The following is a 15,140-nucleotide window of genomic DNA, read 5'->3' as shown; positions in this document are numbered from 1 at the left end:
AAGGTCCCACCGCCTGTGATGTGGGCCTGCCCAGCTCTTTTCTGTCTTATTTCCATCACTCAGTCATTCCAGACACCTGTGCCAAAGTAAACTTCATTTATTTCATTAAAGATGGATCTCATTGTGTTGCTGTGTCAAGCCTGGAACTTACTATTTATTTAGCCCAGTCTGGCCTTGAACTCTGTGCATCACCTCCTTCCTCGGCCTTCCAAGTGCTGGGATTGGTTTAGAGGCAAGCCCCACCAAGCCCTGACGACTGTCCTGATTCCTCAGCTCTGCACCTGCCCTCTTCCTCTCTCCATCTTCCTCAGTAAATCTCCTTCTCCTCTTCATGTAAAGAGCTGTTGTGGCAGTGGGTCACACCTCCAGTCCTGATAATTCTTTCTCTTACGCCAGGTTTCGAGTGGAAGGTTGTCTATGATTACCTGCCTGGGACTAAAGAGCCCTTTATGAGTTCTGGTGACCCAAGTCTTCCTCTGTAACACACTCACCACACTAGACCTTGGACTGTGATTTGAGTGACTGTTTGTATAGCAGCCCGTGGAAGGCATCTGCCTTACTCACCCCCATACCTACATGCTGAGACAATTAAACTAGGTTGCTAAGAACAGAACCCAGCCAGACTGCCTGGGCTTGTAAATTTGGCAAGTCCTCTACTTTACATGGCCTTAAAGTCTCCACCCATAAAGCATAGACAAGTGGAATCCTCACAAGCAACCTTGGGGCCACTTTGAAATTTCAGTCAAGGGTACTGTGGGCTGCTCAGCGTCTGGCACACGGTGACTTAACCCACAGCACAGGAAGCTTTCGGTTGCAGTGCACACGTCAGTGACCACTGGCTGATGATCCCACTGCTTTCCAGCTGTGCGAATTCTCAATCTTCACTCTGCTGGATTCTCCCCACCTTTATTTGGGCAGCCAAAGGCCAAGGACATTCCTCTACAGCATGTCAGCTTGAGGGTCCCCTGCCCTGCCAGCTGCCCCTCAGTGTGGACCAAGGCTCCTGCCTTCACATTGTCCCCCTACGCTGTCAGCCACAGCCAAGTGGAGAGCTACTTGAAATCTTCATTGCCCTGATTTTGATAGAGCTGATCTGATTTTAATGACATCCACTCTAACAGCGATGCTTATACATCTGGCTTTGATGGACAGTCTCAGCAAGGCCTCCGCTGGCTTCAAAGCCCATTTCTCCAAAGGTGGTCCTGAGGCTTCTCAAACAGGTGATGGATGTCCTGAGATGTGTCATGCAGAAGGCCAGGAAAGATAGGGAGGGTGAGGGGCAGAAACTGGGCCTCCCTTCCTCCCCAGAACACCCTGTCCACCTCCCAGTCTGCCTTGGGCTTATGCTCTGTCCTCTCAAGGCAGTTTCTATCATATCTTATTTGCCTTGCCTTGAACATAATAGGTGTTCACAAAAATGCTTCTTGAAGTCCGTTGAAAAAAGTCATCCTGTGACCACATATGGAGAGCTTAGAGGTTATCTGCTCTGGCTTATACTAGAGCTAAGGAGGTATCAGGATATTAGTGTCAACAGGAGGGGAAGCCCAGGTCATATTTTTGGGAGAGGGCATTGACTTGGTGGGTAAGTCATTTGTTTGTGTGCTTCCGAGGCAGGAGCTCATGTAGCCCAGGTTGGCTCAAACTTGCTGCGTAGCTAAGGATGACTGACTTTGAACTCCTGAATCTTCAGTATTACAAAGATGGCCCTAGTTGTGAGGAGAACTAGGTCATCAGGGATGAATTTCAGGAGGCCATTGCCCTCTTCTTGTTCCTGGCAGGGGAGGTAGGAGCCATGTGTATAAAACAGCTGTACAGGCAGGTCCAGATGTTTGGACCTACAAACAAGTAGGAGGGCTTCCCAGAGAAGGGCTTGCTGCTAAGGTGACTGCTGGCTTTGAGTCTGGGTCCCTCACTGTACCGTTAGCACATGGAGAGGGGCTCCTGAAAACTAACGCTGGGGAAGGCCCCCTCCAGGAGGAAGGGAGAGGACTCTGGAGTTTGCTTTCATTTTCCAGAGAGAGACTATTTCCAGAATGAGAAGATGAATAAGCACATGAAATATACATGTATACACATGTGAGGAGGATGCATGTGTACGCATATGCACACAGAGGCCTGGGGTTGATGTCAGGAATCATCCCCAGTTTCTCTTCCACCTTATTCACTGAGACAGGGTTGGTCTCTCAGTCAGATCAGAGCTCACCCACGTGACTAGTCTCACTAGCCACTTTGTTCCGTGGAATCAAGTCTCCACTCTCTGAAGCTGGAACAAGTTACAGATGGTGGTGAGCCATCGTGTGGATGTTGGCAGTCACACCTGGGTGCGTTTAACCTCGGAGCCATCTCTGCAGCCCCGCACTGGATTCTGTGTTATGCGTTGTCTCCACATGACACAAAGGATGTGGGGGAGGCTGTGACCTGGTTGGTAGAAAGCTCACCTGGCATGCACAGAGCCCTGGGGAGGTGGAGACAGGAGCACCAGATCTTCAAGGCCATCCTTGGCCCCACGGTGAGTTCAAGGCCATCCTGAACTACATGAAAGTATGCCAGAGGCTGCACAGATTAGAGGATAATACTTGGGTATTGGTTTCTCTCATGGATGCAGAGGGTCAACCACACCCACAAAGAGGAAACTAAAAGAGGTACCCACCATCTTTAAAAAGCATCTTGGTCCCCTTTCCCAAGCTCCAGTCAACCGATAATCGCCACCACCACCCCATTCCCTGGTTTGCCTCTCAACCCCCCTGAAACTCCATAAGAGAGACTGTGTCAGCAAGAGGGAGGGGAGATGGCACACTTGCCGTATTCTCAGATGACAGGCTCTCCCTGGGGAGAAGCCATACCCTTTCTCAGGGAGTGATACCGGAAGCCCCCCCCCCCCCCCCCCAGCTCTCAGCAAGGTCAAAACCCAAGACAGGGCACAAGAAGAGAGGTCATCCCCAGCCATGGGTGAGGAGGCCAGCAGCACCCCTCCCTGACTTCCCACCCAGGCTGGCTCCCCCGAGTTCCCTCCCTCTCCCGCAGGTGGGCCTGCAGAATTTCACCTCCTCCAAATTGGTCCCGCTGCTCTCCTTCACTGAGGCTTGACTGTTTGCTGGGTCTCCTTTCCTCCTGTTGCTCTTTCTCGCAGCCCCTGTCCTTAGAACAAGTCAGACATGACGTTTAAACTAATCCTGTGCTGCCCGGAACCTCTGAAGCTCATCTTCCAAAGACCGCCTGGTCTCCTGGGCCTGGTCTAATCACCTAGCACACACATGTCAGAATGCCACTCTGCCTGGAAGGAATCCCCACCCTGGCTTTTTAAAATTCTTTCTTAGCCTCCAGGCTGAAGTCAGCCCAGCTTAAATATTCTTTGAGCTCAGAGGAACTGTAGGTCTTGCCCCCTCTCTTATTGAGATATTCCATCCATTTCCCCATAGGCTGCTGTTTGTCAGATCGAGGGTCGTTTATCAGCATATCTTGGGTATAGCTAGCATTTCTGGCTTCTTTTATTAGACGTGTATTTGTGATATAAAATGTGTGTACACATATTTTCTTTTGAGGTCTCATGTAGCCCTGGATGGCCTTGAACTTTCTACATAGCTCAGACTGACCGTGCATTTCTTTTTAAATTAAAAACAAATCTGGTAGAGATCATGAGTGAATGTGTGTGTGTGACAGAGTGGGGCTGTGTGTGCCACAGTGGAGTTCAGAGGACAACTCTAGAGTCAGCTCTCTCCTTCCATTGTTACGTGGATTTCAGAAAGGGAACTCCAGTCCCCAGGCTTTCGCACCAAGAACCTTTACCTGAGACCAACCTTCTCACTGGCCCAACCTGCTCTTGATGCCCACCCGCTCAGCTGTGAAGGTGGAGGCAGCCTTTTTATCTGGCGCGGCCACCTCTTCTTGCTGGGCTCATCAAGCCTGCCACGGGTCTGCCACTGTGCTGTGTTCAATTCCAAGCTAGGCTGCCTTCTTTTGCTGCTTGCTTTCGGCTCCCATGATTGCTGTTGCCTGGTCAGTCAGTCCCTTTTGTCTTTGAGGACTCTGGAAGGGCATCACCTCCTCTCAGAAGCCCTCCCTGCTGGCCCCACCTCCACTGGGTTTCTCTCCATCTGCCTCCTGCCTCGCCCCCTTACAACTGATGTGCCCCTGTGTCTGGTCCACAGGCATCCGCTGTGACAGCACATGCCCTCCAGGTCGCTGGGGTCCCAACTGTTCAGCCTCCTGCATCTGCGAGAATGGAGGCTCCTGTTCCCCAGAAGATGGCAGCTGCGAGTGTGCTCCTGGCTTCCGAGGACCCTTATGTCAGAGAAGTAAGGCTAGGCCCCCACCCCGGGGCTTTCTGACTTCCCACCCACCCAGCCCAGGGCTTTCTGACTTCCCACCCACCCAGCCCCTCCCAGTCAGTAGTGCTGGCCTGAGGAAGGCTGGCCTGTGGGAAGCTAGGCCCCTCTTCACCCTCCATCGTGTGCCTTCTTTCCCTCTCCTGGCTGCTCTGCCCCCAAGTTCAGGGTCCAGCCTCTCAGTAGAATCAGGGTTCGCCCACAGTTCCTCTCTTGAAAGGGACGGACCTCCAGGTGCGGGGACCCCAGACTCCCCATTTTCAAGGAGCCTCTCTTCACTGGGATGGGGGACCAGAGAGGTGTCTAGGCCACTCCTCCCTACAAGCTTGTGACCACCTTCTCCCTCTGACACCCTCAGTCTGCCCACCAGGGTTCTACGGCCATGGCTGTGCCCAGTCTTGTCCCCTCTGCGTGCACAGCAGCGGGCCCTGCCACCATGTCAGTGGCATCTGTGAGTGCCTGCCAGGATTCTCCGGAGCCTTGTGCAACCAAGGTACCTTCAACTGATGGGAAGGCCAGGGCAGGGACCAAAGGGGCAGAGAGAAGGGGGGGGGGTGTCCAGGGGGTCTCTTCCTACGCTGTTGGGAACTGAGCAGTATGTATGTGACATAAGTCACTGTGCTGTTGAAGGGACAGGCTCACAGGGGTTAAATGTCACAGCTATGGTCTCACAGCTAGCAAGTGTCAGAAACAAATGCACACTCAAGTATTCTGCTAAAAAGAAAGGTGGAAAAATGAGCACGGTAGTACATACCCATATAATCCCAGAACTTTGGAGGCTGAGACAGGAGGATTGCATGTTCAAGGCCAGCCTGGGCTACTTAACAAGATCCTGTCTCAAAAAAACCAAAACCAGGCCTGGGAAGGTCGTTCAGTTGGTAGTGTGCTTGCCTAGAGTGTATGTGGCCTTGGGTTCCATCTCTGGCGCTACATAAACTGGGTGTGGTGTCATATCTCCATAAGCCCAACACTCAAGAAGAGGCAGGATGGAGAAGTTCAAGGTCATCCTTAGCTACACAGAGAGCAGGGGCCTAACCTGGGTTACATGAGAGCCTGTCTCAAAATACATAACAAGCAAACAATAACAGGTGGGAACATGAAATGAACATTGGTACATCCAGAGTGGTCCTGAGCTAGGGCTGTGTAGAATGCCAAGTAGTCAAGGCAGAGGCTTGCGGGGCACAGAAATGGCCATGGCCCAGTCTGTCATAGGCTACTATCTCCCATCAGGTCAACAGCACTCAGGCCTGGCCCCACGCACCTCTCAGCTCAACCCCAGAATCTCCCTCAACATCAACTCCAGGGCTCCAGCGCACTGTACAGGTGGTCCTGAAGGGGCAACCGAGTTTATTGCAGCATGCTTCCCCCAGCTAGCTAGTTTTCTGGTGGCAGGCACCTGCCTTGCAGCATTTCCAGGGTTCCATGACATAAGCATTTCTGCTATGGCAAATGTCAATACCATTGTCAAAAAAAAAAAAAAAAAAAAAAAACACCCCACATTAGCCACCAAGGGATGATAGGAGCTGGTCCCAGCATCTACCGTCCACGGCTCCGGAAACAGAACCCGGGCGTGCTAGGATAGAGCAGTAGGGAATAGATGGACGACACAGCAACCAGAGACGGGGTGGGCTAGGAAGGCAGGCTAGGGCTCGCTCCGTATGGCTTCGGACACGGCCTTGCTTAAATACCAGCTTGTAGCATTTACACGATAGTCAGGGAGAGTGAAGACATTTGAGAATAATGGGAGCTTAGAGCTAAAGGCAACTTCAAAGTCACCTAGGCAAGAATCTCACTTGGCCGGTGCTTGAATACGTCTCTTGACGAAGCGCTCACTACCTCCAGGGGAACCCATTCTTTCCATATATCATCACCAGTGAGCTGGGCTACTTTTAATATGCATGAATAGAAGTTTGACTCCATGATGTGTTGAGGTCATGAGAAACGTACGTGACAGTTTCATTTGCTTGTAGCCCTCGTAGGATGGTTTAATCACCACCTGACAAGCTGAGGTTTATTTATTAAACATAGGAGACCTAGCCGTCAATAGAAGCAGGCCTGGGCTAAATGAGGAGCTATGAAGCCCAAGCAGGAACCCTCGCGGCCCGCGTCGTCTGATTTATTGCCCGCTGGTCTAATGAGTATTTTCCACATATAGATCTAATGGAGTTTGCTATTAATGGCAACTGCCCTGGTTAAGTCTCAAACCTTGTAAAAAATTGAACTGACACTTTCTAATGACTGGCTTTCCAGTGAGTTACAAATTATGGACAGTGCTTCCCCAGAATCATTAAACATAGATTAAATATAACCCAATGTTTTCTTTTCACCAGCCCCCTCCTCCCCTCCCCGGGCCTGACTCTTGATTCAGCTAAGAAGTCTTGCGATTAATGCATTAGACCGATCACATTAGCGGCTCTGCGGGCGGATTTGTCCGCCTTGCGTAGGGGAAGACTTCAAAGGGAAGACTGCCTTGTTAGAGAAGTTCAGTTGTGGGGTGAAGGCTGGTGGAACAGCCCAGCACCCTGCTCCCCACCAAGCTTGTGGACAGCCCTTTGCCTCAGCCAACAGCGGGGGTGCAAGGAAGCGACCTTTCAGGAGGATGGGGCTCAGACTGGATCCGCAGAATAAAGCATTTCCCAGAGACAGGGAGGAGGAGGAGCCAGGGCAACAGGCAGTTTGGGAAGCGGAGGGTGGCATCTGAGCAGCAAACGGGACAGAGACCTGCCTGGGAAGGGAAGAACAGAGCCCCTGATCAGCCAGCCTCCTTGTAGCTACGAACAGGCCTGAGGCCATTGAGTGGGGGCCCTTGTTCCATCCTAATGAGGAAACAGATCCAGAGGGTGGGGTGGGACGTGAAGGGCTTTGTTAAAATGTCCTCAGCGAAGAAAGAGAACTTCTTTGCTGTGTAATCTTGGACACGTCTCCCTATGTGTCAGGGAAATTCAATGATCGGGACCAATGATGAAGACATTATCGAGATTGAGTGCAGTAGTATTTGTGAATAAGGGAGTTAGTATTTGTGAAATGTTGTGATCACTTTCTGGTGCATGTAAATGTCCTGTGTTTGCTGACTGTGTAACAGATCTAGGGCCTCAGGCAGAGTTGGGCCCACCTGCCTTCTTCATCTGTCCCAGCCGCTAGCCATGCTTGCAGAGGTAGAGACGACATGTGTATTCTGGCTACCCGGTGGCCGGTCGGGCTGGGAAGGGGCTGGTAACGGGGGGCAGAGCGGTGGATGGGAGGTGATGGCATCCCTTGTTTGAGACCTGGGCCAAAGGAAGCCACTCTCCTCCAAGGAATCAGTACCTAATTCATGGGGACTGAAGAGATGACTCAGTGGCTAAGAAGGCTAGCTGCTCTAGCAGAGGACCTGAGTTCACTTTCCAGCAGCCACGTCAGGCAGTGTACAGCTGCCTCTAACTTTATCTCCAAGGGATCTGATGTCCTCTTCTGGCCTTCACAGGCACCTGTAACATGTGCACATACTTGCACACAGATACATATAAATATTAAAAAAACAAACAAACAAACAAAAACACAACTACTCGTAGTCCTCTGACAATCACAGTAGTAGAGCCTTCCAGAATGCTGTGACTCCTAAGGCCTCCTTCCTCAGTGTTCACTGGACGGTCACATACAATAGAAAACGAGACCACATGCCCCGCCCTTGCAAAGCTTAGGCCAGAGGATCTGGGGGAGAGGGAAGAAGGGTGATGCCTGGCCCTGGTGGCCTGAGTGCCTGCTGTCTCCCCAGCATTGCAGGGGGCACTAGAAGGGGCAGCACTCGGGCTTGGCCTGAAACAGCTGTTAAGTCTCAGTAAGTGGCGAGTTCAAGGAAGAAGCTACTTGAAGCCTCAAACAGGGACATGGGCACCCAGAAGAGAGGAGATGGGTGGACCCAGCTAGGACTAAGTTGAGATAAAATACAATAAAAACCCTAAACAAGTGCCTTGAGAATGATATACATTGTTTTGCTTACGGACTAAGAAAACCAAAAAGACCCAGAAGCAGGCTGCTGGGGACACTAAGGCAGCTGACGAAGATGTCAGTGTCTTAAGGCTTGCTCCACCTTACTGTTCCGAGGTAGGGTGACAATTAAGCTGAGTCTTGCAGGCAGAACACCCACAGCTGGACTTGAGGGTCAGAGGAATGTAGAAGGCTCTCGCCATAGGAAAAGCACAGAAGAGATGCCTGGAGTGCCCTTGGAAGGAGGTGTGTGGTCCAGGGACCCATGTGTCCAAGAGGGTAGTCAAGGGTCACCCAGGGAAAGCAGAAGGCTGCGAGGTAGTCTAGGAGCACCGGACTGAGAGTCTAGAGATGCCACCCCCATCTTGCCACTTCCTATCTGTGAGACCCAAGACAAGTGATATCCTCTCTATGGGCCTCAGCCTGTCCCTGTCAAAGGAATCGGAACAGGGCCTCTTGGGGTGCTGCTGTGGGAGGAGGAGGCACTCTATGTGACGGAGTATGACCTACCATGCAGGCGTTGGGTCCCACCCAGATCATGGCTCTAGCCTTGGAACCTCTTGGGGTACAGCTGTGTGGGTGGTGGCTCTTAGAGCCTGGGAAAGAAGGCAGATGCCAGGCTTCCGTGTGCCCACAGTGTGTGCTGGAGGGCACTTTGGGCAGGACTGTGCCCAGCTGTGTTCCTGTGCCAACAACGGGACCTGCAACCCCATCGACGGCTCCTGTCAGTGTTTCCCTGGGTGGATCGGCAAGGACTGCTCACAGGGTAAGCTGCTGCCCCCGCAAATGCTCTTCTGTCACGGTGCCTCCAGCCACAGGGCTGAACTCTCCTGGAGGCAAGAGCATCCACCCGAGACCCATGTATGTATCGGTGTTACTTCTGTGTGTATGATGTGTGTCCCAGGGCTACAGCATGTATGTGCAGGTGACAGGCCAGCTCTATAGCGTCAGTTCTCTGCTTCCACTTTTATGGAGGTCCCAGGCATCAAACTCAGGTTCACCAGGTCTGGGTAGCAAGTGCCTTTACCCACTGAGCCAGATCACTGTTCCCTGACCCTGACAGTCCCACCTAGCTAAAACAGCGAACTTGATGAGTTCCTAGTACTGACCGTGGATATCGTTACTGCAGATATTAAAGGCATCAATATTGTCAGTGCCATTACTGCTGTGAATCCTGAGAATTCATACTCCATTAGCATCTGCGTGTAGAAGGGGCAGTCTAAATATAGATGAGAGGAGGGAACAGGCTGGCATGCTGGAGTTTGTGACTGGCTAGGCTAGGACAGCCACCCCTGGAAGCTTGGGAACATCCTGTGGGATGGCCCCTATGAATGATGTCCTGAGCATCCTAAGCCTGAACAGGGTGCTGCAGTCTGATACCAAAGCAACCCTTCCCAAGAGAACCCCAGCCCTTGGCCTCTGAAGCTCCCTGTCTGATCTGTGAGACAAAGCCTGTCCCTGTAAGGAGGTCCCGGTTAAACGGCTTAGACTTGGGGGAATTCCATTCTGGTGGGAGCCACAGGCTCCACCCTCAGACCGCACAAGACCCCAAAGAGGAGACGGCCCCTGCCACTTGTGGAGAAGTCAGTGTGGCCGGTGTTACTCCACCTCTATTCCCATCAGTCCCTCTAAGAGTGGAGGTACAGGAGCCCTAAGGCTGCCTCAGTCACCCGAGAGTAAGAGTGGGCAGAGAATCTGGGCCTCAGCAATCCCAGGGAATGAGGCCAAGAGGTGAGCGGAAGGATTCTGAGAATAGCGTTATCAAGTCCCCAAAGGCCAAGAGATGGCCCTCTGGGTCCATCCAGATGTGCTGGCTCTGATGTGTACTCGCCTCCCCTCCCTCTCCTCCCGCTCCTCTCTGCCCTGCCCTCCCCCTCTGCATCCCACCTCCCCACCCCCCACAGCCTGCCCATCTGGGTTCTGGGGCTCTGCCTGCTTCCACACATGCAGCTGCCACAACGGGGCGAGCTGCAGCGCCGAGGATGGGGCCTGCCACTGCACCCCTGGCTGGACTGGACTCTTCTGCACGCAGCGTAAGCCCTGCCTCCCAGCCTCCCGGCCACTCCCAGTCAGATGCTGCGGCCTACTGGTCACTTGGTGAATAGTCTTGGCTTGTAGAGGGTGGGGAGGAAGAGGCTGGCCCCAGGACCAGCCACACCTCAGGATCATCCAAAATCTTGAAAGGACCCCAGCAATCAACAGGACCAGACCCTCGGACCATGGGGAAGAAATCCCAGGGCTGCACAACAAAGAGACCAGAGCTTGTCCTCTGCTGCTGAGACCCTATTGCATGGATCGCCTTGCCCCTGCCCTCCACCCTTTTAGACTGAGGTTCAGTGGGTACAGATGGCTCTGTGGGGCGCACGAGCCTTTATCCCATGCTGTGGAGGAAGCGGCAGACCAGCCTGGTCCCAGCAACGTCTCCGCAGTTTCCCTGAGCCCACAGCCACTGTGACCTGTGGTCTTGTTGCAGGTTGCCCTGCAGCATTTTTTGGGAAGGATGTGGGCACATATGCCAGTGTCAGAATGGAGCCAGCTGTGACCACATCACTGGGAAATGCACCTGTCGAACAGGCTTCACCGGGCGCCACTGTGAACAGAGTAAGCCGCCCCAACCCTGTCCTGGTATTTGGGCTAGGCTTCTGCCCATTGCAGGGGAGGCTGCTTCCTCCAACCCCCACCCCACCCCACCCCACCCAGGACACTGCAGCTCCTGTTCTCTAGACTTTGAGGACAACTTCTGAGGAAGACCTAAGGCTAACCCTACACACTCATGGTCAGAGAATCTCCACTTCAGACAGGGCAGGGGTGTGGTAGGCAGATCAAGGAGGGACTAGAGGGAGGCAGGATTTTCCGGTTCTTTAAATGAGCTCAGGAGGAAGAGGCAGGTGGGGCCTGACTCAGGGTGGTACACTCTACCCATCCACCCCCAACTATTCACTAGGCTTCATTCACCGTGGGTGGACTACGACTGTCCTGCTGCCACAGGCTTCCCCAGCTGGGGTGGGAGGGGTGGGGCGTGGCTGTGTCTCACGGTTCACCTGCACTCTGCATACCACACAGGATGTGCCCCCGGGACCTTTGGATACGGGTGTCAGCAGCTCTGTGAGTGTATGAACAATGCCACTTGTGACCATGTCACCGGTACCTGTTACTGCAGCCCCGGATTCAAAGGAATCAGGTGTGACCAAGGTAACCTACAGGTGGCAGAATGTGTGGACAGGGGTGGAAAGGGCCCAATCACTGGTGGCTTCGGAGAGGTCTAACCAGACCAGCTGAGGTTTATGACACCACCTTTTACTCATAGTTGGGAGCCTCACTTTACAGTTTCTGGGAGCACATTCTCCGAGAGTTCCCCCATGAACTAGTGCTGGGAAAGGCCACCAGCATGCCAAGTTTGACTTCTGCCACTCCCTACTAGGTGTCTCTGGGCGGGTCATTTCCTCTGCTGGACCTTTTACTCCCCATTCAGTTAAGATGTTAACCTTTGTCCAAAGGGCTCAACGTGACACTAGCTCTACGCCTTGGCAACATTCCATAGTACACCTGAGGGGATCAAATTGAGGCAATTCAAGAAAGGCCTCAGCGATGCCGAGCACTCTGTAAACGGTGGCTTTGAATGTAAAAATCTCTTTGTAAAGTTATGCAGACTTGGGAGGCTATTGTTGATTCTAGAAGATGGGAGCAGAAAATAGGCTCTGAATTACCCACATCAGACAAACTTACTTTGCAGTCTGAAGCCATGCAGTTGAGGCAAATGCAGCATTTGCTACCTAGAGTGATAGCCAGCTCTCTTCAGCTAGCAGCAGAGACCCAGGGAGAGAGGTCCAGATGCTGCACAGCCAGAGGACAGACCCTCACCAGATCAGCTCCCAGCTGTCAAGGCCAGTCTATCATTTGGTGCTTACGTCTCCCTGGGGGAAGATGGGGTTACTGTCCCCATGGACATCCTAAATCACACAGCTGGTAAGCAGTAAGAGTAACTAAAGCCAGTTTTTCCTGACTGAATTACTCATTAGGTGAACTCAGACAAGTTACCTAAGCTTGGTGACTCAGTTTATTTTTTTGAACTGTGTGGAAAAGGTAAATAATTAGTTCCTTTTTTGTAGGTCTGACACAATGATAAAGTAACTTAACCCATGTGTGGACCCTGAGTAAATACTCAGTAAGCATTTATTTTGCTTCACATCTGAATCACATTTTCTTTTTGTGATGCTGGGACTTGATCTTCTCCCTGGCCTTAGGAGAAACGGAGGCACTGTGAAGGTTACGATCAGGCAGGGGTGAAGGGGATAGCCAGGAAGTATATCGGCATCAGGCCCAGCTCTGGCTCAGGCCTCCCTCTGCCCACAGCTGCCCTCATGATGGACGAGCTGAATCCCTACACCAAGATCAGTCCAGCTCTGGGAGCAGAGCGGCACTCAGTGGGTGCTGTCACGGGCATCATCCTCCTGCTGGTCCTGGTTGTGGTGTTGCTGGGCCTGTTTGCCTGGCGACGGAGGCGGCAGAAAGAGAAAGGCCGTGACCTGGCTCCCCGTGTCTCCTACACCCCGGCCATGAGGATGACCAGCACAGACTACTCGCTCTCAGGTCAGACTATGTCCCAGTATCTCTTCTTCACCCATACAACCCAGTAGGAGGCATGTGGCCTTCTCAGGAACATCTACATTCTTGGTTCAACATGGGTGGTTATACCTGCAGGGTGGGTGGCTGGGCCCAGGGATGTTCACCCCTTAGAGAAAATGGGGGTTGGAGAAGTCTGTGGAGTTCCAAGAGGGTGTTGCTTCCTGGAGCCCAAGCTCCAAGGAACTCAGATGGGTGCCACCCCCCATGCCCCACCCTCTTCGGGCTGTGTCTACAGGAGATACATAGTAAGTAGCAACTTTCCTAAGCAAGCCATGGGACTGTTCCCGGTGTGAGGCCCGAGCACCTTGGCAAACTGTGCCCTACGGACTTTTGCTTTCCCTGGGAGGGCCTCAGGCCATCCCTGAGGAGCTCCCCAGAAGTATAGTAATAGGGGTGGTGCCTCACTTAGGAAGTGTCCCACAGCCCTGTGTGCTTAGATATGGTAGAAATGCCAGTGGGCATCCTGTGGTAGTCTGAGTGAGGCATGTATGGAACTGCACCAGATCCGTTCTCTCCTCTGAACTGGTACCTTGAAGAGAAGGCTTTGTGCTTCATATTTAGCTAACCAGCAGAGACTCTCGAACTGCCTTGGTGTTGGTTAGGCCTGCACTGTTGAAAAGAAGGTGGCGACTTTCCCATGGCTAATAGCTGATCGATAGCCTCCTGTACCTTGTGCTTAATTTATGAGCATCTAGACCACATCTGCCATTCCTGCTAAATGTTGCTTCCTGTGTGCCAGCTCTATGCCAGGAACAGGATAGACAGCACTGGCCCCAGAGATCTCCTGGCCACTCTGGGGTCCAACCAAAGCCAACATCCTCTGATGAAAGCCCAGGCCCACTGTGATTTGGCAGTTTTCTTCTATAATGACAATGAGCAAGAATGGCTGGATTTTCCTCAGTCCTGTAGAATCCTCAGAAGAGCTGGGGTCAACATAAATGGAGTTCTCTATGTACTTATTACTAGAGTCTGACCAGAGAGGGGAGCAAGAAAAGCCAATACACCTAAAATAGCAACTCAAAGACATAAAGCCAGCAGAGCCAGCAGTCCATAGCTTCCAGCTGACCATGACACCCTGTACTAGCAAGCCTGGCCTGTCAGCTACACAGAGGGCCAGCAGTAAAAGTAAAACATGGCTGGCTCCCCAACTTGCTTTAGGGCTACTGGATGCCAGGTAGCTTGGAGGATGGGGGGAATCTGACTGTCTGTCTGCAGTGCCCAGCTCCAGCATTAGTCTTGGGGGCATCTCAACCAAGGGCAGGTGTATGATGGAATACGGCTCCTTGTTCTCTTCCCAGATTTGTCTCAAAGTAGCAGCCATGCCCAGTGCTTTTCCAATGCCAGCTACCACACACTGGCGTGCGGGGGGCCTGCCACCAGCCAGGTCAGCACTCTGGACAGGAACAGCCCCACCAAGGTACTGGGCCCCTGGCTCCCCGCCCTCACCAACTATCCTCTCCATTTAACACTCCCCTCTGCCCAGGAACTGCACCCCACAGAGAGGCTGTTTGGAACTTCTACACTAAGAATAATCCTAGGACTCATGGGTCATGAGAACACTCTGAATCATGTAATTGGGAAAGAGTATGTTGTATGGCGACAGCAAGCTCTATCCCATGCAACCACATCACACTGCCCATTCACTGGAACATACCTGCACCTTCAGCAAGCTCTATCCCATGCAACCACATCACACTGCCCATTCACTGGAACATACCTGCACCTTCAGCAAGCTCTATCCCATGCAACCACATCACACTGCCCACTCATTGGAACATACCTGCACCTTGTGTACAGATAACTAGTACCTACCAGAATATAGTAACAGCACATGCAACCATCTTATCTCACACCTGTGTATACATAGCCACTTTGGTCATATGCCAATACATATACCCGAAACATATGTGCTTCCCACAAATTGCTGCAGTGTGTTAGCAATATACTCTGAAGTAACTCTATTCAATTAACCACTGGATGCCTCTTAAACTTGGGCATAAATGCCATCAATACACACATCAGATGAGAACCCAAATACTAGCTAGTATTCTTGCTGAAAGGAGGTGGATCAGTTGTGTCCCCTCAGATAGCTCCAAGCACAACACTGAGTCATAGAATAGGTAGATGTCCTTCGTCACAAATATTACCAATCTTAGAGATGCCTCATCACATATGTATGTAGATAGGACGTAGTGCATCCCTTGATGGACCAGTAAGAGGCAG

The 15,140-nt window shown here is 52.1% G+C and overlaps 1 protein-coding gene across 1 annotated transcript in view; it reads left to right on the top strand.

Annotated features, from left to right (window-relative positions):
• Nucleotides 1-15,140, top strand: part of Megf11 (multiple EGF like domains 11) — a 326,646-nt gene that overhangs the window by 299,886 nt on the left and 11,620 nt on the right. The window contains 9 exon segments of the mRNA XM_028866814.2: nt 4,149-4,295; nt 4,684-4,818; nt 8,929-9,057; nt 10,196-10,324; nt 10,765-10,788; nt 10,791-10,892; nt 11,355-11,483; nt 12,645-12,881; nt 14,216-14,334. Of these exon segments, the coding sequence (XP_028722647.1) occupies nt 4,149-4,295; nt 4,684-4,818; nt 8,929-9,057; nt 10,196-10,324; nt 10,765-10,788; nt 10,791-10,892; nt 11,355-11,483; nt 12,645-12,881; nt 14,216-14,334 (1,151 nt within the window).

Source organism: Peromyscus leucopus, chromosome 7 (genome assembly GCF_004664715.2).
Source record: "Peromyscus leucopus breed LL Stock chromosome 7, UCI_PerLeu_2.1, whole genome shotgun sequence".
NCBI lineage: Eukaryota > Metazoa > Chordata > Mammalia > Rodentia > Cricetidae > Peromyscus > Peromyscus leucopus.
The sequence above is the reverse complement of the archived record's forward strand: the minus strand, read 5'-3'. Positions and strand labels throughout refer to the sequence as shown.